General features: G+C 36.6%; 1 protein-coding gene and 1 non-coding gene across 6 annotated transcripts in view; one reads left to right on the forward strand and one right to left on the reverse strand.

The window, feature by feature from the left end:
• The window catches only part of KIAA1328 (KIAA1328 ortholog), a 357,595-nt gene that overhangs the window by 324,465 nt on the left and 7,799 nt on the right, over positions 1-25,331 (reverse strand). For all 5 annotated transcript variants that reach the window (XM_032421314.1, XM_032421311.1, XM_032421316.1 and 2 more), the window contains one exon: positions 16,142-16,236. In XM_032421314.1, the coding sequence (XP_032277205.1) occupies positions 16,142-16,236 (95 nt within the window). The remainder of the gene's footprint in view (positions 1-16,141; positions 16,237-25,331) is intronic.
• Positions 12,885-12,991, forward strand: LOC116642873. Its single transcript, XR_004301405.1, has one exon. It is a non-coding gene; the product is annotated as a U6 spliceosomal RNA (small nuclear RNA).

Raw genomic sequence — 25,331 nt, forward strand, 5'->3', positions numbered from 1 at the left:
TCTCCCCTATAAAACCCTGTTTGTTTCTCAGAGTCCATAGTCTCTCATGGTTCATCTCTCCCTCCAATTCCCCACCCCCTCATTTTTCCCTTCCTTCTCCTAGTGTCCTCCACGCTATTCCTTATGTTCCACAAATAAGTGAAATGATATGATAATTGACTTTCTCTGCTTGACTTATTTCACTTAGCATAATCTCCTCCAGTCCCATCCATGTTGATGTAAAAGTTGGGTATTCATCCTTTCTGATGGCTGAGTAATATTCCATTGTATATATGGACCACATCTTCTTTATCCATTCATCTGTTGAAGGGCATCTCGGCTCTTTCCACAGTTTGGCTATTGCGGACATTGCTGCTATGAACACTGGGATGCATATGGCCCTTCTTTTCACTACATCTGTGTTATTGGGGTAAATACCCAGCAGTGCAATTGCTGGGTCATAGGGTAGCTCTATTTTTAAATTTTTGAGGAACCTCCACACTGTTTTCCAAAATGGCTGTACCAACTTGCATTCCCACTAACAGTGTAAGAGGGTTCCCCTTTCTCCACAACCTCTCCAACATTTATTGTTTCTATCCCTGTCCATTTTTGCCATTCTAACTGGTATAAGGTGGTATCTCAATGTGGTTTTGATTTGAATTTCCCTGATGGCTAATGATGATGAACATTTTTTCATGTGTCTGTTACCCATTTGTATGTCTTCTTCAAAGAAGTGTCTTTTCATATCTTCTGCCCACTTTCTGACTTGATTCTTTGTTTTTTGGGTGTTGAGTTTGAGAAGTTCTTTATAGATCTTGGATACCAGCCCTTTATCTGTAGTGTCATTTGCAAATATCTTCTCCCATTCTGTGGGTTGCCTCTTTGTTTTGCTGATGGTTTCCTTTGCTGTGCAGAAGCTTTTTATCTTGATGAAGTCCCAAAAGTTCATTTTTGCTTTTGTTTCACTAGCTTTTGGAGATGTATCTTGAAAGAAGTTGCTGAGGGCGATGTCAAAGAGGTTACTGCCTATGTTCTCCTCTAGGATTTTGATGGATTCCTGTCTCACATTGAGGTCTTTCATCCACTTTGAGTTTATCTTTGTGAATGGTGTTAGAGAATGGTCGAGTTTCATTCTTCTGCATGTGGCTGTCCAATTTTCCCAGCACCATTTATTGAAGAGACTGTCTTTTTTCCATTGCATGTTTTTTCCTGCTTTGTCAAAGATTATTTGACCATAGAGTTGAGGGTCCATATCTGGATTCTCTATTCTATTCCATTGGTCTATATGTCTGTTTTTGTGCCAGTACCATGCTGTCTTGGTGATCACAGCTTTGTAATATAGCTTGAAATCAGGCAACATGATGCCCCCAGCTTTGTTTTTCTTTTTCAACATTTCCTTGGTGATTCGGGGTCTTTTCTGATTCCATACAAATTTTAGGATTGTTTGTTCCAGCACTTTGAAAAATATCATTGGAATTTTGATTGGGATGGCATTGAAGGTATAGATTGCTCTGGGTAGCATAGACATTTTAACAATGTTTATTCTTCCAATCCATGAGCATGGAATATTTTTCCATCTTTTTGTGTCTTCTTCAATTTCTTTCATGAGTGTTTTGTAGTTCCTAGAGTATAGATCCTTTACCTCTTTGGTTAGGTTTATTCCGAGGTATCTTATGGTTTTTGGTGCTATTGTAAATGGAATCGTTTCTCTAATTTCTCTTTCTACAGTTGCGTTCTTAGTGTATAAGAAAGCAACTGATTTCTGTGCATTGATTTTGTATCCTGCCACATTACTGAATTGCTGGATGAGTTCTAATGATTTGGGGGTGGAGTCTTTTGGGTTTTCCACATAAAGTATCATGTTGTCTGCGAAAAGAGAGAGTTTGACTTCTTCTTTGCCAATTTGAATACCTTTTCTTTCTTTTTGTTGTCTGACTGCTGTGGCTAGGACTTCTAGTACTATGTTGAACAATAGTGGCGAGAGTGGGCATCCTTGACGTGTTCCTGATCTTAAGGGAAAGGCTCTCAGCTTTTCCCCGTTGAGGATGATATTCGCTGTGGGTTTTTCATAGATGGATTTTATGAACTTGAGGAATGTTCCCTCTATCCCTATACTCTGAAGAGTTTTAATCAGGAAAGGATGTTGTATTTTGTCAAATGCTTTTTCTGCATCAATTGAGAGGACCATATGGTTCTTCTCCCTCCTCTTATTAATGTGTTCTATCACATTGATTGATTTGTGAATGTTGAACCACGCTTGCATCTCGGGGATAAATCCCACTTGGTCGTGGTGGATGATCCTTTTAATGTATTGTTGGATCCTATTAGCTAGGATTTTGTTGAGGATTTTGGAATCCATATTCATCAGGGATATTGATCTGAAATTCTCCTTTTTGATGGGGTCTTTGCCTGGTTTGGGGATTAAGGTAATGCTGGCCTCATAGAATGAGTTTGGAAGTTTTCCTTCTGTTTCTATTTTTTGAATCAGCTTCAGTAGAATAGGTATTATTTCTTCTTTGAATGTTTGGTAGAATTCCCCAGGGAATCCATCAGGCCCTGGACTCTTGTTTTTTGGGAAGTTTTTGATCACTGCTTCAATCTCGTTACTGGTTATTGGCCCATTCAGGTTGTCAATTTCTTCCTGTTTCAGTCTTGGCAGTTTACAGGTTTCCAGGAAGGCCTCCATTTCATCCAGATTGCTCAGTTTATTGGCATATAGTTGTTGATAATAATTTCTAATAATTGTTTCTATTTCCTTGGTGTTAGTTGTGATCTCTCCCCTTTCATTCATAATTTTATTAATTTGGGTCCTTTCTCTTTTCTTTTGGATAAGTCTGGCCAGTGGTTTATCGATCTTATTAATTCTTTCAAAGAACCAACTTCTAGTTTCATTGATCTGATCCACCGTGTTTCTGGTTTCTAATTCACTGATCTCTGCTTTAATTTTAATTATTTCTCTTCTAATGCGTGGCTTAGGCATCATTTGTTGCTTTTTCTCTAGTTTTTTAAGGTGCAGAGTTAGTTGGTGAATTCGGGATTTTTCTATTTTTTTGAGTGAGGCTTGGATGGCTATGTATTTCCCCCTTAGGACCGCCTTTGCAGTATCCCATAGGTTTTGGACCGATGTGTTTTCGTTCTTATTGATTTCCATGAATTGTTTAAGTTCTTCTTTGATTTCCTGGTTGACCCAAACATTCTTGAGCAGAGTGGTCTTTAGCTTCCAAGTGTTTGAATTTCTGCCAAATTTTTTCCTGTGATTGAGTTCCAGTTTTAAAGCATTGTGGTCTGAGAATATGCAGGGAATAACCTCAATCTTTTGGTATTGGTTGAGACTTGATTTGTGACCCAGTATGTGGTCTATTCTGGAGAAAGTTCCATGTGCGCTTGAGAAGAATGAGTATTCTGTTGTTTTAGGGTAGAATGTTCTGTAAGTATCTATGAGGTCCATCTGGTCCAATGTATCATTCAAAGCTCTTGTTTCCTTGTTGATTTTCTGCTTAGATGATCTGTCCATTGCTGAGAGTGGAGTATTGAGGTCTCCTACAATTAACGTATTGTTATCAATATGACTCTTTATTTTGGCTAACAGTTGGCTATGTAGATGGCTGCTCCCATGTTGGGGGCATAGATATTTACAATTGTTAGATCTTCTTGTTGGATAGACCCTTTAAGAATGATATAGTGTCCTTCTGTGTCTCTAATTACAGATTTTAGTTTAAAATCTAATTTGTCTGATATAAGAATTGCTACCCCAGCTTTCTTTTGAGGTCCGCTGGCATGGAAGATGGATTTCCATCCCTTCACTTTCAGTCTGGATGTATCTTTAGGTTCAAAATGAGTCTCTTATAGGCAGCATATGGATGGGTCCTGTCTTTTTATCCAATCTGCAACCCTGTGCCATTTTATGGGAGCGTTTAGGCCATTCACGTTGAGAGTGATTATTGAAAGATATGAATTAATTGTCATCATGTTGCCTGTGAAGACGTTGTTTTTATAGATTGTCCCTGTAAATTTCTGTTGTATATCACTCTTGGGGTCTTTCTACTTTTATAGAACCCCCCTTAATATTTCTTGCAGGGCCGGCTTAGTGGTCACATATTCTTTCAGTTTCTGCTGGTTGTCAAAGCTCTGCATCTCTCCATCCATTCTAAATGAAAGCCTTGCCAGATAAAGTATTCTTGGCTGCATGTTCTCCTCATTTAGTACCCTGAATATGTCTTGCCAAGCCTTTCTGGCTTGCCAGGTCTCTGTGGATAGGTCTGATGTTATTCTGATGTTCCTCCCTCTGTACGTAAGGAATCTCTTCCCCCTAACTGCCCTTAAGATGGTTTCCTTGGTTCGAAGATTTGCAAGTTTTACTATTACATGCCGGGATATTGGCCTGTTTTCCTTGATCTTGGGAGGGGTCCTCTCTGCCTCTAGGACGCGAATGTTGGTTTCATTCCCCAGATTAGGGAAGTTCTCAGCTACGATTTGCTCAAATACATCTTCTAGTCCTCTCTCTCTCTCCACTCCCTCCGGGATTCCAATTACTCTGACATTGGAATGCTTCATGGTGTCACTTATTTCTCTGATTCTATTTTCATGGATTCTGAGTTGTTTTTCCCTGGCCTCCTCTTTTCCCTTTTTATCTATTATATTGTCTTCCAGGTCACTTATTTGTTCTTCTGCCTCAGTTACCCTAGCTGTTAGATTATCTAGATTGGATTGGATCTCATTGATAGCATTTTTAAGTTCTGCGAATTCAGCTTTCATTTCTGCCCTTAGAGACTCTATGTTGCCATTAATTGATTTCTCCATTCTAGCCACTGTCTTCACAATTGCTAGCCGGAATTCCATCTCTGACATCTTGGTTATATCTGCATCCATTTGTAAATCTGCAGCATAAGTCATAATCTCTGAGTCTTTTCTGTTTGGGGGCTCCTCCTCCTAGTCATTCTGTTGATGGGTGTTTGAGGGAATGTATAGAGTCCAAATTATTGACCAGAACCCAAGCAAGATGTACCTGTTTTCTTGGGACCTTAGGGTTGCTGGCCTCTTGTTTTCCCAGCCTGTCTTCTGCGGGAGGGGCCTGCTGTGCTGTTACTCAGGCAAACCTGTTTGGGCTGAGTTGCCCTGCCCCCCTGTGGTGGGGGATGGGCTCAGCAGGAATCAGTTTTTGGGGCTTTTGTTCTCTGGCGGCTTTCCCTGGCGGCTTTCCGCACCTCTTCCGAGAGTCAGAGGGAAAGAGACCGTTTCCAACCCTCTGCCTCAGAGCAGAGAGATCGCAGTCTGTTCTTCAGTGAGCTCTCCAGGCCACACTGTCTCCGTTTCTGTCCGTGCTGCTATAAACTGCAGCGTCCTGGGTTGTGTGCCCCTCCGCAGCACTCCCAGTCCTGCCTCCAGGTCGCGCATGTCTCTGCCCTTTGTGCTTCTAAAACCGCCAGCCGCTCCCAGTTTGCAGGCGCGAACCTGCCGATCTGGGTTTCCACCCCGGGGGCTGCCCTAAAGTCCCTTCCCCGCCGCTACCAGTCTGCGAGTCTGTGCCCCGTCCCCAGCGTGAGAGGCTGTTCCTCACCGGCGGTGTAGGATTCCCATGGCCAGGCACCCTCCCGCTGCCGTTTATCCTCCGATATCTGCCTGCGGAATCACGGCTCCCCGCTTCGCACCTTGAAACCAACCACCTGCGATATTCTGTTTGTAGAGATCCAGATTTTCTTACATCTCAGGCTGGTTTCGTGGGTGCTCAGAGTGGTCTGGTAGATATCCAGCTCAATTCTGGGGACCAGTTGAAATAGGGTCCCCTACTCCTCTGCCACCTTTCCTTCCCCTATTTTTATATATTTTTTAAAGATTTTTTATTTATTTGACAGGGAGAGAGAGATAGCGAGAGAGAGCAAAAGCAGGGGGAACAGCAGAGGGAGAGGGAGAAGCAGGCTCCCCGCTGAGCAGGGAGCCCAATGTGGGGCCTGATCCGGATCATGACCCGAGCAGAAGGCAGATGCTTAACCATCTGAGCCACCCAGGTGCCCCCATAATCTAATTTTAGAACACTTTCATCCTTCCCAAAAGAAACCTTGTATTCATTAGCAGCCACTTCCCATTTCTCATTCCTCCAATACTGTACTATTACAGCAACTTTTCTGTAAGCCTAAAATTATTTCAAAATAATACAAAAAAGTAATGATCATATTACACTGAATTAAAATTTAAATATATAAAAACATATATATAAAAATATATACAAAATTATGACACATTACAAATGGCACATAATCAAGAGAGGAAAACAAAGTTATTGAGTTCTAAAGTTCTTGAATTGTTTAGAATAGAGCTAAAAGTATCAATTAATACTAGACTGTGATTAGTCAAGAATGCATATTACAAATCCCCAGGGTGACCACAGGTTCATTTAAACAGGAAAATGAGGGGTGCCTGGGTGGCTCATACAGATGAGCATCTGCCTTCAGCTTGGGTCATGATCTCAGGGTCCTGGGATTGAGCCCTGCGGGGGGGCTCCCTGCTCTGCGGGGAGTCTGTTTCTACCTCTCCCTCTACACCTCCCCCATGCTCGCGCACCCACGTGTGCTCTCTCTCTCAAATAAATATTTTAAAAAATAAAATAATTTAAAAAAAAACAGGAAAATGAGTGCATTCAGCACAACTAGTAACCACAGGATCAAATATGTAAGGCAAAAATTGACAAAACTATGAAATGAAATGCGTAAGTTTCCAATCATGATGTGACCTTCTTTTACCTTAATAACCACTTTTAAAGCCCCCACCTTCAAATGCAGTCACACTCTCAGGAACTGGGGGTTAGCATTTCAATATGAATTTGGTGGGGTCACAATTTCGCCCACAAGCACATAATGCATAAAGATGTAATTGGTAAAAATAACAACTCAAAGATTGGGGAACACAGCTGTACAGAGACAGAATTTTTATACACAACTGAAACTAAGTTGGTATGAATTCAAATTAAACTGTTATAAATTTAGGGTGTTAACTGTATTCCCCAGAGTAACAATTAAGAAAATAACTAAAAATTTTACAAAAAAAAGAAACAAGGACCCAATCAAAATGGTGCGCACACACACACACAAAATCAAACAAAAAAAGATAGCACTACTGGAGTAACTAGAAAACTAAAAAAAAAAAAAAAGCCTTTTTCATATATATATATATCTTTCATGTATATATATCTTTTATATATATCTTTTATATATATAAAATATGCATACATACATAACAGCAAAATGGTACTGTGGTAAGAAATTACTTTAAATATATATGGGTTATGTTCACCAGTGAAAGAGATTAGGAAAATGGATTTTTTTTTTAAAAACCCACATTCTAATATATGTTGCTTGTTAGAGACTCAATTTGAATTAACAGACACAAAGATTGAAAGCTAAAATATGGAAAAAGGATTTTATGCAAATATCACTTAAATAGTAACCAAAAGGGAGCTGGTTGGCTATACTAGTATCAGACAAAATAGATTTCAAAACAAAAAATGTTACAAGACAAAGAGATGTCATGTATTGATAAAAGGGTCAATTCTTCAAGAATGTATTAAAATTATAAAAATAAACCCACCGGGCGCCTGGGTGGCTCAGTTGGTTAGGCGACTGCCTTCAGCTCGGGTCATGGTCCTGGAGTCCTGGGATCGAGTCCCACATCGGGCTCCCTGCTCGGCAGGGAGTCTGCTTCTCCCTCTGACCCTCTCATGCTCTCTCTGTCTCATTCTCTCTCTCAAATAAATAAATAAAATCTTTAAAAAAAAAAAAAAAAAAATAAACCCACCAAACAACAAAGTCCCCCAAAATATGAAGAAAGCACTGACACAAGTGAAGAGAAATATAGTTCAATAATAGTTGGAGACTTCAATAACCAACTATCAATAAGAAATAGGACATCTAGATGCAAGATCATCAATAAAAAAAGGGGGGACCTGAACAACACTGTAAGCCAACTAGAGTTAAAAGACATATATAGGACACTCCACCAAACAACAGCTGAATCAACATTCTTCTCAAGTGCACATGGAATTTTCTCCAGGATAAATCATATATAAGCTCACAAAACAACTCTCAATATATTTAAAGAGACTGAAAGCATGCAAAGTATCTTTTCCACTGCAATGGACTAAAATTCAAAATCATTAAGGGAAAGAAAAGTGGAAAATTCATAAATACATGGAAATCAAACAACACACTCTTAAACAAATGAATCAAAGAAAAAAAATCAAGGAAAATTAGAAAGTACTTTAAGATGAATGCAACACAACATATCAAAATCTATGGGGTACAGCAAAAGCAGTACTCATAGGGATATTTATGGCATAAATGCCTACATTAGAAAACCAGAGAGATTTCAAGTCAGTAACTTTATACCTTAAGGACTAGAAACTAAAACCCAAACCTTGCAAAAGGGAGAAAATAATATAGAGCAAAGATAAGTGAAATAGACAATAGAAAGAAAATAGAGAATCTATAAAACCAAAAGTTGGTTCTTTGAAAAGATCAACAAAATTTAAAAATCTTTAGCTTGGACTGATAAATGAAAGATGATGTAAATAAAATCAGAAATTAAAGTGGGACATTACTACTAACTATACACAAATAAAAAGGATTGTAAGAGAATAGTACAAAAATTATATGTCTTAGACATTGGATAACCTATATGAAATAAACATTCCTAAAAACACAAAAAATACCAACACTGACTCAAGAACAAATGGAAAAATCTAAATAGATCTACAACACATAAGGAGATTTAAACAGTAATCAAAAACTGCCCTACAAAGACAATCTAAGAACCAGATAGCTTCATGGATGAATTCTACCAATTTATTTTTCTACCAAATATTTAATGAAGAATTAACACCAATCCTTCTCAAACTCTTCCAAAGAACCTAAGAAGAGGGAATACTCCCTAGCTCATCCTATGAGGCCAGTAATACCTGATATCTAAGCCAAAGAAACTGAGAAAATAAAACTATAGACCAAGATCCCTCATGAATACAGATTCAAAAATCCTCAAAAAAAATGCCAACAAACTAAATCCAAAAATGTATTAAAAGGGATTATAAAATATGACCAATTGGTATTTATCCCAAAAATACAAGGATGGTTTAACATAAGAATATCAATCAACACACATTTGACAAACCAACAAAAATATGTGATCGTATCAATTGACACAGAAAAAGCTTTTGAAAAAATCCCCAACACTCAAACTGGGAAAAAAAGGAAACTTCTTTAACATGGGAAAGGGAATTTATGAAAAACTAACAGCTGACATCTTATCTCATTGATAAAAAACTGAAAGCTTTCCCACTAAGTTCAAGAACAAGACAAGGATGCCTGCTTCTACCACTCCATTCAACAATGTGCTGGAACTTCAAGCCAGAGGAAAAACAAATAAGAAGCATCCAAATTGGAAAAGAAGTAGAACTATCTTTGCAGATGACATGATACTATACATAGAAAATCCATAGAGAATCCACAAAAAAACTATTAGAGCTGATAAACAAATGTAACAAAGTTTCAGGGTATAAGATTAACATACAAAAATCTTCTGTGATTCTATACACCGGTAACAAACAATCTGAAAAGAATATTAAGAAAACAATTCTAATTACAAGAACATAAAAAAAAAAAAATTCTTGGAAATAAATTTATCCAAAAACATGAAAGACTTGTACATTGAAACATTGCTAAAAGAAATTAAAGAAGACCTAAATACTGAAAGACATTTCATGTTCATGGACCGGAACACTTAAATATGGCAATATTCCCCAAAGTGATCTACAGATTTAATGTAATCCTATCAAAATCCCAACTGCTTTTTTTTCAGAGGCAGAAAAGCTGATCTTATAATTCATATGGAATTGCAAGGAACCAGAACAGCTCAAACAATCTTCAAAAGGAAAAACAAAGTTGGAGGTCTTGTATTTCATGCTAATAAGATACACTAATCAAAACAGTGTGGTATTGGCATTAGAATAGACATACAGATCAATGAAAAATACTGAGAGTCCAGAAATAAACCCAAATATTTCTGGTCAATCAATTTTTGACAATGGTGCCAAGACCATTAAATGGGAAAATAACAGTCTCTTCAACAAATAGTGCTGGGACAAATGGATTTCCACATGCAAAAAAAAAAAAAAAAAAAAAATGAAGTTGAACCACTATCCCTCATCATATACAGAAATTAAATCAAAATGGACCAAAGACCCAAATATAAGAGCTAAAACCATAAGACTCACAGAAGAAAACATAGGGTTAAATCTTCATGACTTTTGATATTGCAGTAGTTTCTTAGATATGACACCAAAAGCACAACTGACAAGAGAAAAATAGAGAATTTAGACTTCATCAATAGTAAAATCTTTTGGGCTTCAAAGGACACAATCAAGAAAGTGAAAAACCAATCACACAATGGGAGACATTATTTGCAAATCATATATATGTTATTGGTATATAGTATCTAGAATATCTAAAGAACTATTACAACAACAATGAAAAAACAAACAACCCAATTAAAATATGGGCAAAGGACTTGAATAGACATTTCCCCAAAGAAGATATACAAATGGCCATTAAACGCATGCTTAATATCATTAGCCACTAGGGAAATATAAACAAAACCACAAATAAGATAACAAGGATGGCTATCACCAAAAAAATGGATTATAATTATTGCTGGTGAGAATGTGGAGACAACTGAAATCCTCATATATTGTTCGTAGGAATGGGAAGTACTTCAGCTATTGTGAAAAACAGTTTGGCAATTCCTTAAAACGCTCTACAAAGAATTACCATAAGATCTCACAATTCTGCTACAGGGTATATATATCCAAAATAACTGAAACAGGTGTTCAGACAAAAACTTGCACATGAATATTCAAATCAGCACTACTTACAATCACTAAAAGGTGGAAACCCAAATGCCCATCAACAAATGAAAGGACAAAGAAAATGTGGTGTTATCCATACAATAAGATATTTTTCAGCCAACCTTGAAAATATTATACTAAGTGAAAGAAGGCAGATAGAAGAGGCCATGTACTATATGATTCCAATTACATGAAATACTGAGAGTCAGCAAACGGGTACAGACCAAAACAGATTAGCTGTTGTCAGGGATTGAGAGGAAAGGGAGAATGGGGAGCAACCGCTTAATGAGTACAGTTTCGTTTGGGGTGAAAATGTTCTGGAACTAGGTGGTTATGCAACACTGTGAGTATACTGTCATTAGTGTTTAGTTTTATGTTAGAGGTATTTTATCGCATTATGGTATAACACACAATGATTCCACTTATATGAGGTACTAGAAAAGTAACATTCACAGATGGAGAAAGGAGAATGGTGATTATCACGAGCTGACAGAGGGGGAATGGAGAATTTTAATAGGCACTGAGTTTGAGTTTTGCAAGATGAAAAGAATTCTGGAGACTGGCTGAACAACAATGTGAATGCGTTTAACATTACTGACCCGTACACTTAAAAAATGGTTAAGATCATAAATTATATGTTTATATGTATTTTACCATAATTTAAAAAATAAACTAAAAATGCACAAAGATATTTCATGAATACTAGAAGTATTTCTCATGAAACAAAATTCCTTAACAAAAATATCAGCAAATTAAAATCAGCAACATACTAAAAAAAACAACAAAACCCACCATATCCAAGTGGTGTTAAGCTAGGAATACAAGGTAAATTAAACATTCAAAAACCAATCAATATAATTTACTACATTAACAGAGAAAAAAAGAAGCAAATCATATTATTAGTATAATAAAGAAAAGTCATTTGACAAAGTTCTACTCCTATTTATGATTTAAGAAAAACAACTCTCAGCAAACTAGGAACAAAAATAAATTTCCTCAACCTGATAAAGAACATCTATAAACAACCTACAGCTTACATTGTACTTGATGGTGAAAGACTTAATTTCAGAAACAAGAAGGCAAAGACATCCACTTTCGTTCAACATTGTAGCGGAGATCCTAGCCAATGCAAAAGGGCAAGAAAAAGAAACAAAGTATCTGCAAATTAGAAAGGAAAAAATAAAATTGTTTTTATTTGTAGATGACATGATCATTACTGTATATTGAAAATCCAGAGTATTCTGTCAAAAAAACTATTGTAACAAGTGAATTTAAAAAGTCTGACATCAAGCCAATATTAAAAAAAATTGTTTTACCATATGAGAAATGAAATAAAATTTAAAAATGTATAATAAAAATTTTAAATCACGCCACTTACAACAGTATCAAAAACATAAAATACTTAAGAATAACACATGTGCATATTTTATAACTTGTACCATGAAAACTACAATTCACTACAGAAAAAAAATTTAAGATAATCTAAATAAATGGAGAAATAGGACATATCACCAACCGAAAGACTCAATAATGTGAAGATGTCAATTTTCCTCAAGTTGATCTACAAATTCAGTACATCCCAAACAAAATTCTAAGAGGCAACTTTCCTTTAAAAATTAACAAGCTAATTCTAAAATTTATAGTGAAATGCAAAGGACCTCAAAAAGCCAAAACAGTTTTCAAAAAGAGCAAAGCTGTAAGATTTACCTGATTTCAAGACTTATTGTAAAATTACAGTAATCAAGTCAGTTTGGTATTGGCCTAAGGGCAACACAAAGATCAGTGGAATGGAATGAAAAGCCCAGGGAAAGACCATGCAAGGTTTTTGACAATGAGGTGGAGGTAATTCTGCAGAAAGGGTAGTCTTTTCTAACAAAGGAAAAAATCTTTGCTACCTTGGGATAGGCAATATTTTTTAGATAAAACACTAAAGATATGAACCACAAAAGAAAAAAATTGATGCATTGAGGTTCATCAAAATAATGAATTTTGCTTTACAAAAGAAAACATTAAGATAGTGCTCACTTCAGCAGCATATATACTAAAATTGGAACAATACAGAGACGATCAGCATGGCCCCTGCGCAAGGATGACATGCAAATTTATGAAGCGTTCCATATTTTTTCGGGGCTGTGAGTTCAAGCCCCACGCTGGGTGTAGAGATTACTTAAAAATAAAAATCTTAAAAAAAACAATAAAACATTAGGATAATTAGAAAGCAAGGTTGGGGGGAAAAACACATATATGACAACTTGCATCCAAAATATATAAAGAACACCTCAATAGCAAGAAGAGAAAGGGATGGGTCAAAAAAAAAAAAAAAAGGCAAAAAGTTTTAACAGATACTTAAAAGAATGGCCAATGATCCCATTAATCTTAGGAAAACACAAATTAATTCCACAGGGAGATATCACTATACTCATTAGAATGGCTAAAATTTAAAGAAATGACAATACCAAGACTTAATGAATATGCTCAACAATGGCATTCTCATCAGTTGCTAGTGGGAGTGTGAAATAACACAACATTAGGAAACAGTTTGGCAGTTTCTTCTAAAGTTAAATATACACTTAACATAGAACTGAGTAATTCTATACCTAAAGTATTTGCAGAAGAAAAATTAAAACATCATATCCACACAAACACTTGTACATGAATATTATAGAGGCTTTATTCATAAAAGGCAAAAACTTGAACAACCCAAAGTTCTGTTTAACAGATGAATAAACTAAAGTACATGCAAACAACAGAATACTAATCAACAATAAAAAATGAACTACTCCTACACACAACAAATTGAAGAAAAAAAAATCTCAAAAACACTACTCCCTGAAATAAGCCAAATACAAAAGGACAAATACTCTATGATTCCACTTATGTGAAAGATCTAGAATAGTCAGATTCACAGAGACCCAGAGAATGGTGGTTACCAAGGAGGGGAGAGTGAGGAGTTATTTTTAATGGATACAGAGTTTCAATGATAAAAAGTTCTGGAAATGGACTGTGGAGATGATGTCACAACAATATGAATGTACTTAATACCACTGAACTGTACACTTAAAAATGGTTAAGATGATAAATTTTATGTTACGTATTTTTTACCACACACACAAAATCATTTTGCTGAGGGAAAAAAGCCAGACAGAAGAGGGTACATACTATATGGCCATTTACATGGCATGTCAGAACATGTAGAACTAAGCAATAATGACAGAAATCACATGAATGGCTGTCTGGGATGGAGAAGAGAGGAAGGAGCTGACTGTAAAAGATCTCAAAGAACTTTTTAAAGTGACCTTACATTTGCCAAAACTCACTGAAATATACACTTAAAATGCATACATATTTTTAAACATGCATACATACTAGTATATGTAAATTGCACTTCTGTATATTTTCAAATAAATAAATAAGCTTAAGGAGGGAATGAAATGTAACAGAATAGAAAATAAAAATCTATAGACTCTTTCGAGGAAAGAGGTTATGTTGTGGTGTACAAAGAAGGTAGTAGCTGGAAGGAAATATGTGGTCTGAGGAGTAGTTCTCAAGATGAAAGACAAATGACTGTATTTAACGCCAACGGGAAACCAGTTATTTGAAACCAGGGTGAAAATCCAGAGGTAAAAGAACATAAAGGCTAGGAATGTTTAGTAGCCGGTGTTTGAGGCATATGGAACTTTGTTCTATATTTCCCCACTTCAATAAAAATGAGTCTTGTAAAAGAAAAAAAAGTGAAGAAAATGGTTTGGCAAGTGTGAGCTGAAAAAAGTAGACTGAAATATCCAACAGAAGAAACTTAGCAAACTCAAGGAAAGAAGAACACATTATTCCCATATATCTGTATGTTAACAGTAAATACAGTAATAATGGAGTTCCTAGAAATATTAGCGAATCTATACTAATACCAACCTTGTAGTAACACCCTGAATCTCTACCAAGAAGCCAGCATTTTGCTAGAAAGCAGAAGGTTGCTGAAACCAAAACAATATGCTCTAATATTTCAGGTATTCTCCAAGCCTTGCAACTGAAATAAAATGGATCACTGAGGACAATAATGGCAACTCAGGACCATCAATAGATGAATTCAAACTAATGGTAATAGCTTTTCAAAGCCATCAAGCATATGTAAGGATATCCATACCATCTATGTGGTAAAAAGCCTTGTGAGAAGATCATCTGCAAGATGGAGAGTAACAGATGTTTTCCCAGTACAAAAAACACTATTTGAAGGGAATGAAAACTCTACTTTAGAGACTAGAACAGCCAAAGAATTCTAGTGAAAGAAATTACTGCTTCTCTCAGGTGGCATATCAAACTCAGACTAAGGTATGTACTTGGAAATAGTCATACCCTGTATCCTAGCCCCCAAAACATCATTGTTGTCATCTTTATAACTGTAATTCTATGATTTAGTAAGGTAATTTTTTAACTTCAGTCTTTTTATAAAAGCCTCTACAAACATTATTTTAAGACCTCGACATGAAATACATTTTCAAACACTTCATATAGCTATTTTTAATTAAAAATAAAGAAAGAAGGAAAAGACCTACTATTTCCAAACATGGAATTCAATGACAAAAACTAGTACTATTTTAATCAACTTTTAGGTATGGCTTTTCCTTAAATTTGACTTTTACAATTTATATTAATACATTCCTCTATCAACATCTTCATTTGTTAAGTATTTTCAGATTCCAAAACTGGATGTGTATATTTACAAAAAAATTACTCCAAGAGATATGCTTCATACACACCATTAATAAGATGGAATAGTACAACCAAATAGCTATGAACTATTATTCCCAAAATTCAAAATCCCTTATTTTGAATCCTGAAATCATCAGGAGTTAGCAAAACGACAACAGATATTCTTGCAACGGACTACAGTAAAATGAATGTTTACTTCTGTTCAGATCTACAACAAAACCAAAGGTAATTGCTATGACGCTGATTACAATATATCAACCTACACTGACAGCAGAGCTAAGCTTCTACATTTTCCCTTTCAATAGAGGACTGCTGCAAATATATGCACCAAATAATTTGGGAAATTAAATAAACAAGAAAATGTAAATTAGAAAGTGGTTTGTTCTGGTCTTTCCTTCTTACTTTTTTCCCACTTTTCTTTTTCAGAGGCCACAGAATACTTTTTTCTAAAAATCTCTGCTTCCATAAGATCAATGATACAATGACATCAAAACATAGTAATTTCTATTTGCAAAAACAGTTTTCTCTCTTATATAATAATACATTTCATATAAGATTTTATCTCACCTGGCCAGTTCTTTAATTAAATTTGCAATGCGTCTTTTGTCTTCGAGACATAAATCCTTCAACGACGCACTCTTTATTCCTCCCCCGCAGAAATTCTAATACAAAACAAAACAAAAAAAATCTTTTGGTTAACTTTTGCTAAAAACAATTTTTAAGACTTTTTGAGAAATCTCTTAAAATTAGCACAGGAAGTAAAACTTTTCAGATTATCTTTTCTCTGGTGGTATGCTTTTTTTTTTTTTTTATAAGATTTATTTATTTGAGAGTGAGAGACAGAGATAGCGAGATCGACCATGAGCGGGGAGGACAGGAAGAAGCAGACTCCCGTTGAGCAGGGAGCCTGATGCAGGGCTTGATCCCAGGACCCTGGGATCATGACCTGAGCCAAAGGCAGATGCTTAACCTACTGAGCCACCGAGGTGCCCTGGTGGTACACTCTTTACCTGTTTCATTCAAACTTACTATGAATTCAAAACAGGCTAAGGAACTGTCTGTCCAGCAGGGGACATCATAAAATTTACATAGAGAAGACCACAATAGGTAGAAATGACCCTGCTTAAATATTAGGGATTATTAAGGAAACAACGTTTCCTTGGTGAATGTCACAAAACAAACACCTCATGGAGGATACTGAGAACTTTTCCTACACTACAGCCTGCAGGCTGCTTAAAAGTACACTAAGGTTGACAGCAGAGACACCAGTTTCCAAGTTCTCAATATATCCTAAAGTGCATTCCAGTGGGTACTAGACCAAAGAGTAATAATCATAGCTAACACATATCTCATGCTTACTGCATGTCAGGAACATTATAAGCACTTTACACTTACTAATCTGGCCGATTTGCACAACAGTGCTATGAATTAGGTATTATTTCTGTTTACGGTGAGGGGATATCTTTCCTCGGATTACAGCAGTTAAAGTAGCAAAACCAGGACTCGAGCACATATCCAGAGTATGTGCTCCCAACCATTGAACTAGCCTATCTCTTGTGCTATAAAAAGTTCTCCTAGTACTTGAACTTCATTAAGAGGGGTCTTTAAAGCAATGAAACTCAGCGAGTCACTGGGAAACTACAGGTAACATGTAAACGGAAGGAAACCTAGACATTTGTACAACCACAAAGTAGGTTAGTCCAATTTCTTCACGTAGCCAAGGACAAACCAAGACCTCTAAAATGAGTCCTGGAAATACTGATAGCCATAGGTGGGAAAGATCGGGAGAAAAAGGAAATGGGGAGAAAGGAGATGGTAAGAAAATAAAATGAGTTTGGTTTTGGATATGGTCAACCTAAGATGCTAGGAAGATAGGCATATGGAAATGTTTAGGAAGGAAGTTGGAAAAATGGGTCTGGCTCTCAAGTCAGAGAAAAATATAGAGATTTTTTTTTTTTAAAGATTATTTATTTATTTGACAGAGAGACAGCGAGAGAGGGAACACAAGCAGGGGGAGTGGGAGAGGGAGAAGCAGGCTTCCCACGGAGCAGGGAGCCCGATGTGGGGCTTGATCCCAGGACCCTGGGATCATGACCTGAGCTGAAGGCAGATGCTCAATGACTGAGCCACCCAGGCGCCCCGAAAAATATAAAGATTTAAACTTTAGTCATATGGTATAATGGATGATATTTAGATTTTTATTATTTTCTTTATACTTCTCTATGTTTTAGATTTTTCCTTAATGTTAAAAAATACTAGTTTTTAAAAATCATCTATGAATCCAAGATAATAAATTAAAGGACAAAAGAGAATCAGAAGGATATAATATTGTGGGAGAAAAAATGTTTCAAGAAGAGCACAGGGTTAACAGTGCTAATGATCAAAAAAAGCTACACAGAATGTGGAAAGCAGTCACTCAATTTGGCAATGGGAAAAGTTGCTGAAAACACACGAGAAGACATCTTAGTGGTGCAGTGAGTAAAAGAACAAACAAGAGAAACCCTTGCACATGGGCAAGAATTTCAACAGCACTGTGTTTGACAGAACATCCTTGAAAATACAGATATTTGTCAATTAGAGAATAAACTGTAGTATATTTATACAATGGAATTCTGTAGGTATTGGTTGTTATGTTACTTAGTGATTTTCATCTTCAAACCCACCCTTCCCAGCCCTCCTTTGTGGTGCTGGGCCTCAGACTCTAGGAACCTCACATCTCCTTTGCCAGATGGCTCTCTGTTAAAACCTGCCAATAGGAAGAACTAGAGGGAGACCAAAGGTTGCCCGAAAAAGAAGAAAAGACACAGTCCTTCCTATTTACATCTCGTTCCCACTAGTGTCACCCCTGCCAGAGTGTGCTCTGACAAGGATAGCAGATTCCAGATTCCAATTTTCCTGGCCCTGGCAGAACCAGCCTTTAGCATGTCTCCTCGGGGACCGCAGTACCAGTGAGGCTGGTTCCCCATCATCAGAAGTCTATGTTCCAGCTCTAAAGGGCCCCTCCCCCAAGCATCTAAGATTTAATAAATCCAACTTGCTCTGGCTGTTTTCCTAGCCCTAGAGATGGGAGTTGTTTCTTGCCGTTACTACCTACATGATATCTTGGTGTTCTCTGTTTACCTTTTCAGTTCTCTAGCACCAATTTAGCAAGTCTTTATATTAAATATTCTCAGTAAAAAAAAGTGACTAGACTGGCTGAAATATAAGTGAAAAGAAATGACATACAATGGGGTGCCTAGGTGCCTCAGTTGGTTAAGTGCCCAACTCTTGTTTTGGGCTCAGGTCATGATCTCATGGGTCATGAGACTGAGCCCCACGTTAGGCTCCATGCTCAGTGGGGAGTCTGCTTAAAGATTCTCTCCCTCTGCTCCTCCCCCAACTCTCTCTCTCTCAAATTAATAAATAAAGAAATGACATATAGCTATATACAATTTAAGTAAATCTCATGAACATATGTCGAGCAAAAAAAGCAAATGATACAATACACATAGTATGAGCTTATTTATGTAAAGTTCCAAATATATTTAACACTGAACATTGTTTAAAAAAATAATTATGTATTTAGACTATGTTGGACAAGGGTTGGTAAACTACAACTGCAAGCCGAATCTGGCTCACTGCCTATTTTTGTTAAGTAAAGGTTTATTAAAACACAGCCATGTACATTCATTTACACATTGACATATATATGGTTCTTCACACTATAGTGGCAGAGTTGAGTAACTGAGACAGAGGTCACATGGCTCACAAACGTTAAACATTTATTAACTGGCCCTTTACAGAAAAAGTTTGTCTACCCCTAACATTAAGAAAGAAAAAAAAAAAGAATGATAAACACAAAATTCAGGATAGGGATTACCAAAGCACATGACAGACTAAGGGAAGGATATACCTCTACAGCCACTTGGTTTACAATGGCATCGTTGCAATTCAATGGGGAGAAGAATGGTCTGCTCAATAAATAGTTCAGACCAATAGACTGTCAGTATGGAAAAATGAACTAACACCATACCCACAATAATTCCTGATGAATGGATTTCACTGTGAGAAGTAAAACGATGTGGCTTCTAAAAGAGAGAGAGAGAACCTGGGGCAAAGAGTGCAGGTGGCTAACAGCTCACCTAACTACTGCCATGCCTTCAGATCCACTGTGGTGTTACACCGGTGCCAGGGACTGGGAACGGCAGAGGTACTAGAACTGAGCCATTTCTGTTGGACACGGCATCCTTAAGGAACAGTATTTGCTCTGGGGTTCCCCATTAGCCTGATAGACACTACTTCTGACTGCAAGGCAGTATGAAGTGTGAGGTTTTTCCTAGTCAATTTTTCTTCTTGCTTTTTTCTCTCACAGATGCCAGACCTGCAATAAAATCCTAAGGCTCTCCTTGTCTATTCCTGTTCACTTTATTCTCTATCCTATGTCAGCTTTTCCTTCACTAAATTTCCTCCATTTTTACTTTCATCTTAGTACCTACTTCCCAGAAGGCTTGAACTGACATAATTACCATTTTGAAAACCTTAATGAATTAAGGACCTAGCTACTGAGTATCAATGGCTACAAAGATCACATACAGAAAAAATATAAGACATTATTTCTCTGAAGAAAAACACAGACAACATCTATCTAGTTTTGAGAAAAAATTGCATATGCATACACACACACACACACCCCACACACATCATTTCTAGTTTTGCAACAAAATAAATACACACACACACAACCCCTACATTCCACTTCTGGGCAAAAAGGAGTAATAGGAACCATGCCTACCCTGATGCCTAAAACAACCAAAAAACCTGACAAAATATATGAAAAAGCAGTTCTCAAACACTGGACAACAGGCAGCACAGGAAAGTGATCACTGAAAAGAGGGGAACCAAATAAGGTGCGCCATGCAATTATCCTAGCTAAATTGCCTCTGGAGTTTTCAGGGTGCAATGTGGGGAAACCCAGATGGAGCCCAGCAATCTCCCCAAGTTGAGAAGATAGAGCTGGGAGTCCAGGAGAGCCAAACTGTCTAGAATTTGCAGGGCAGAGTCATGGAGAGGATAGAACTTCACAGAAAGAGAGCTCTAGGGATCTCCAGAGGGTTCCCTGCACATCAACCACTGAGTACTGATTAGCATTTGTCTATGAGGAAACCCACCAAAATCCAAGGAAAGAACAAATGAGAATGTGAGAATAGTTTCTGTAGCTAACAGAGTGTCAGCAATAGTCCATGTTCCCACCAGCCAGAGTGGAAAATCTCATAATTCAAGGGGCATCAGGAAGAGTACTTAGAGGGCCACTGCCTATAGAGGGCAAAATTAGCCCTATATTAAAAGCTGCTCTAGTGTCACCTTTAAAAGCTTAAACCCGGCACCTGGGTGGCTCAGTTGGTTAAGAGACTGCCTTCAGCTCAGGTCATGATTCTGGAGTCCCAGGATCTAGTCCTGCATCAGGCTCCCTGATCAGCAGGGAGTCTGCTTCTCCCTCTGACCTGCCCCCCTCTCATGCTCTCTCTCTCACTCTCTCTCTCTCAAATATATAAATAAAAATCTTTTTTTAAAAAAAAGCTTAAACCCAAGCTTCAAAAAGATCAAACTACTCCCGGGGCGCCTGGGTGGCTCAGTCGTTAAGCATCTGCCTTCTGCTCAGGTCATGATCCCAGGGTCCTGGGATCGAGCCCCATTTCAGGCTCCCTGCTCCGTGGGAAGCCTGCTTCTCCCTCTCCCACTCCTGCTGCTTGTGTTCCCTCTCTCGCTGTGTCTCTCTCTGTCAAATAAATAAAATCTTTAAAAAAAAAAAAAGATCAAACTACTCCCAAATAACTCAACTTAGTCCCAGAAAAAAACCTCAAGATTAATTATAAAAACACAATATATCCAGAACTCAAAAAAGGTATGACTCATACTGTCTGGCAGCATCCAATAAAAAACAACCAGGCAGGTAAAGAAGCAGAAAAGTACAATACCTAAATAGAAAAATTCCTCAATTGAAATCTCTCCATAAATAACTCAGATGATAGAATTATAAACAAGAACATTAAAATAGTCATTTATATTCCATATGTTCAAGACACTAGAAGACCCAGCATGTTAAGTAGAGACATGAAATATATAATAAAAACAAAAGACCCAAATTGAACTTGTAGAGATAAAAACATTATCTTATATAAAAAATACACTGAATGAGATTAGTGGCAGAAGATTAATGAATTGAGACAAAGCAATATAAACCATCTATAGATAAACACAGAAAACAACAACAACAACAGAAAACTGGATTAAAAAAAATGAGCAAAAAGCTGTGGAGTAACCTCAAGTGGCCTAATATTTGCATAACTGGAGTCCTCGAAAAATATTAATATCTCAACACATAATGGCCAAAAATTTTCTCAATTTTATGAAAACTATAAACTCTCAAATCCAAAAGACTTAACAAACCCCAACCAAAAGACACGTTTAGAAAATTAGTTCAAGGCACACTATAATCAAATTGCTTGAAACTAGGAATAAAAGGAAAATCTTAAAAGTAGTTTAAACTCACATACTAAATACAAAAGAATAAAAGTAAGAATGACAGCAGACTTCTCAAAAACAGTGAAACCAGGCAACAGTGCAATGACATCATTAAAGTACTAAAGGAAAAAAAAACTATCAACTCAAAATTCTATAACCAGTAAAAATGAAAGTGAAACAAAGACGTCTTCAGGCATACAAAAGCCAAAATATCCATTCCCAGTGTACCTGAACTATCATAATGTTAAAGGAAGTACTTTAAGCAGATGGAGCATACCAATAATATCAAATAGAAAACAACAGAAATGGTAACTACACAGGTAAATTTAAAAGCCTTTTGTTGAGGGGCACCTATGTACCGACTCTTGGTTTCGGCTCAGGTCGTGATCTCAGGGTCATCAGATCGAGTCCCACATCAGGCTCCACGCTCAGCGCAGAGTCGGCTTAAGATTCTTTCTCCCTCTCCCACTCATGCTCTCTTTCTCTAAAATAAATAAATCTTTAAAAAAAATAAAACATAAAAATAAAAACCTTCTGTTTAATTATTTGAACCTCTTTAAAACACAATTGAAATAAAAGGAATCCAGATTGGAAAGGGAGATGTAATACTATCTCTATTCACAGATGGCATAATCATATATATAAAAAATTATAAGAAATTCACCAAGGGCGCCTGAGTAGTTCAGTCAGTTAAGCTTCTGCCTTTGGCTCAGGTCATGATCCCAGGGTCCTGGGATCGAGCCCCACATCAGGCTCCCTGCTCAGCGGGGAGTCTGCTTCTCCCCCTCCTTCCCGCTCGTGCCCTCTCTCACTATCTCTGTCTCTCTCAAATAAATACATAAAATATTTTAAAAAAGAAAGGAAGGAAGGAAGGAAGAAAGAAAATCACCAAAAACTATTAGATTCAAATCAATAAGTGAATTTAGAAAGGTTCCAGGATACAAAACTAATAGACAAAATCAACTGTATTTCCATACACTAGCAACAAATAACTCAAAAATAAAATTAAGAAAACAATTCCATTAATAATAGCATCAAAAAGTATAAAATACCTAATCTTTACAAATAAACTGAACAAAAAGAGTACAAGATACGTACACCTAAAACTTCAAAACATCGCTGAAAGAAATTAAAGAAGACCTACGTAAATGAAAAGCTATCTCATACACTATATTCAAGGACTGGAAGAACTGATATTATTGAGAGTACTGTCCAAATTTATCTGAAGATTTACTGCAATTGCTATCAAAATTCATGCTGACCCTTGTACAGAAATTGCCAAGGTGATTCTACAATCTCTATGGAAATTCAAGGGATGCAGAATAGCCAAAATCTTAAAAAAAGAAAATCAAACTTGGAGGACTTAACATTTCCTGATTCCAAAAAATAATTCCAAATGGTAATTAGCTTGGTATTGGCATAAAAATAGAAATGTTAATCAATGGAATAGAATTGAGAGTCCACAAATAAACACTTACATTTACATGGGTAAGGGATTTTCAACAAGGGTGCCAGAACAATCAAAGGGAAAGGAATAATGTTAACAAATGATGATGGGACAAGTAGATATCCACATGCAACAGAATGAATTTGGGTCACTACATACAAAAATTAAATCAAAATGGATCAAAGACTAAATGTAATACCTAAAACTATAAAACTCTTAGAAGAAAATATTGGTGTAAATCTTTAAGAACTTGAATTAGGCAATGATTTTTTAGATATGACAGCAAAGTAGAGGTAACAACTGAAAAAAATTGATAAACTGGACTTCAAAATTAAAACATTCATGCTTCAAAGGACACCAGTAAGAAAGTGAAAGACAATGCACAGAATGAGAGAAACTGTTTGCAGATCATATATCTTATAAGGGACTTGAAGAAGGAATGTATAAAGAACTCTTTTAACTTCATCAGTAAGAAGACAAATAACCCAACTGAAAAGGATCTGAATGGACATTTCTCTAAAGAACATGTAGGGGCACCTGGGTGGCTCAATCATTAAGCATCTGCCTTCGGCTCAGGTCCTCATCCCAGGGTCCTGGGATAGAGCCCCGCATTGGGCTCCCTGCTCAGCGGGAAGCCTGCTTCTCCCTCTCCCTCTCCCCCTGCTTGTGTTCTCTCTCTCGCTTGTCTCTCTCTGTCAAATAAATAAATAAAATCTTTAAAAAATTGAAATAAAATAAAATAAAGAACATATATAAATGGCCAAGAAGCACATAAAGAAATTATTATTAGTCACTAGGGAAATACAAATCAAAACCACAATGAGATACCACTTCATACTGACTAGGATGGTTATAATAAAAAGGACGGCTATAAAATGATGGCGAGAATGTGGAGAAACTGGAATCCTCATTCATATATTGCTGGTAATATGTAAATTGGTATAGCCATTTTGGCAGTTCATCAAAAGGTTAAACAGAATTATTTACATGACCCAGCAATTCTACTTTTAGGCAAATACCCAACAGAACTGAAAACATACATCCACACAAAAACTTGTACGTGAATGTTCATAGCAACATTATTCATATAGCCAAAAAGCCTAACAACCCAAAGTCCTTCAACTGGTGAATGGATAAATATATATTCAGCCATAAAAAGTAATGAAGTAATAATACATGATACCACATAGATAAACCTTGAAAACATTATGCTAAGTGAAAGAAGCCAGCCACAAAAGGCCACATAATATAGGATTCCATTTACATGAAATGCCCAGAATAGACCAATCTAAAGAGACTAAAGTAGATTAGTGGTTGCTAGGGGCTGAGATGAATAGAAAATGGGAAGTGACTGCTAATGCATAGGGAGTTTCTTTCTGGGGTGATGAAAATGTTCTGGAATTAGATTGTGGTGATGGATCCACAACTCTGAGAATATACAAAAAAATAATAATAATTGTACATTTTGAAAGGGTAAGTTTTATGATATGTGCATTATAGGTAAATCTGAGAAAAAAGGACAGTATTAAAGCAAAAGTAATAATGTATTGGGAGTTTACTTACAGAAGTAAAATGTATGACAATATCATGAAAGTCAAGACACAGACTGTTGAAAGGTCCTCAAAATAATAGGTAAAGTGGAAAACATAACTTAAAATAGGCTGTGATAAGTTAAAGACGTATACTGTTATTCCCAAAGCCAGTGAAATAGCCCAACAAAGAATTATAGTTAATAAGCCAATAGAATCATAAAAAAATATGGACTTCATCCAAAAGAAGGCCATTGTTCAATATAAATGCACAAACCAT

This window comes from Phoca vitulina, unplaced genomic scaffold (assembly GCF_004348235.1).
Source record: "Phoca vitulina isolate PV1807 unplaced genomic scaffold, GSC_HSeal_1.0 scaffold24, whole genome shotgun sequence".
In the NCBI taxonomy this organism is placed as follows: Eukaryota; Metazoa; Chordata; class Mammalia; order Carnivora; family Phocidae; genus Phoca; species Phoca vitulina.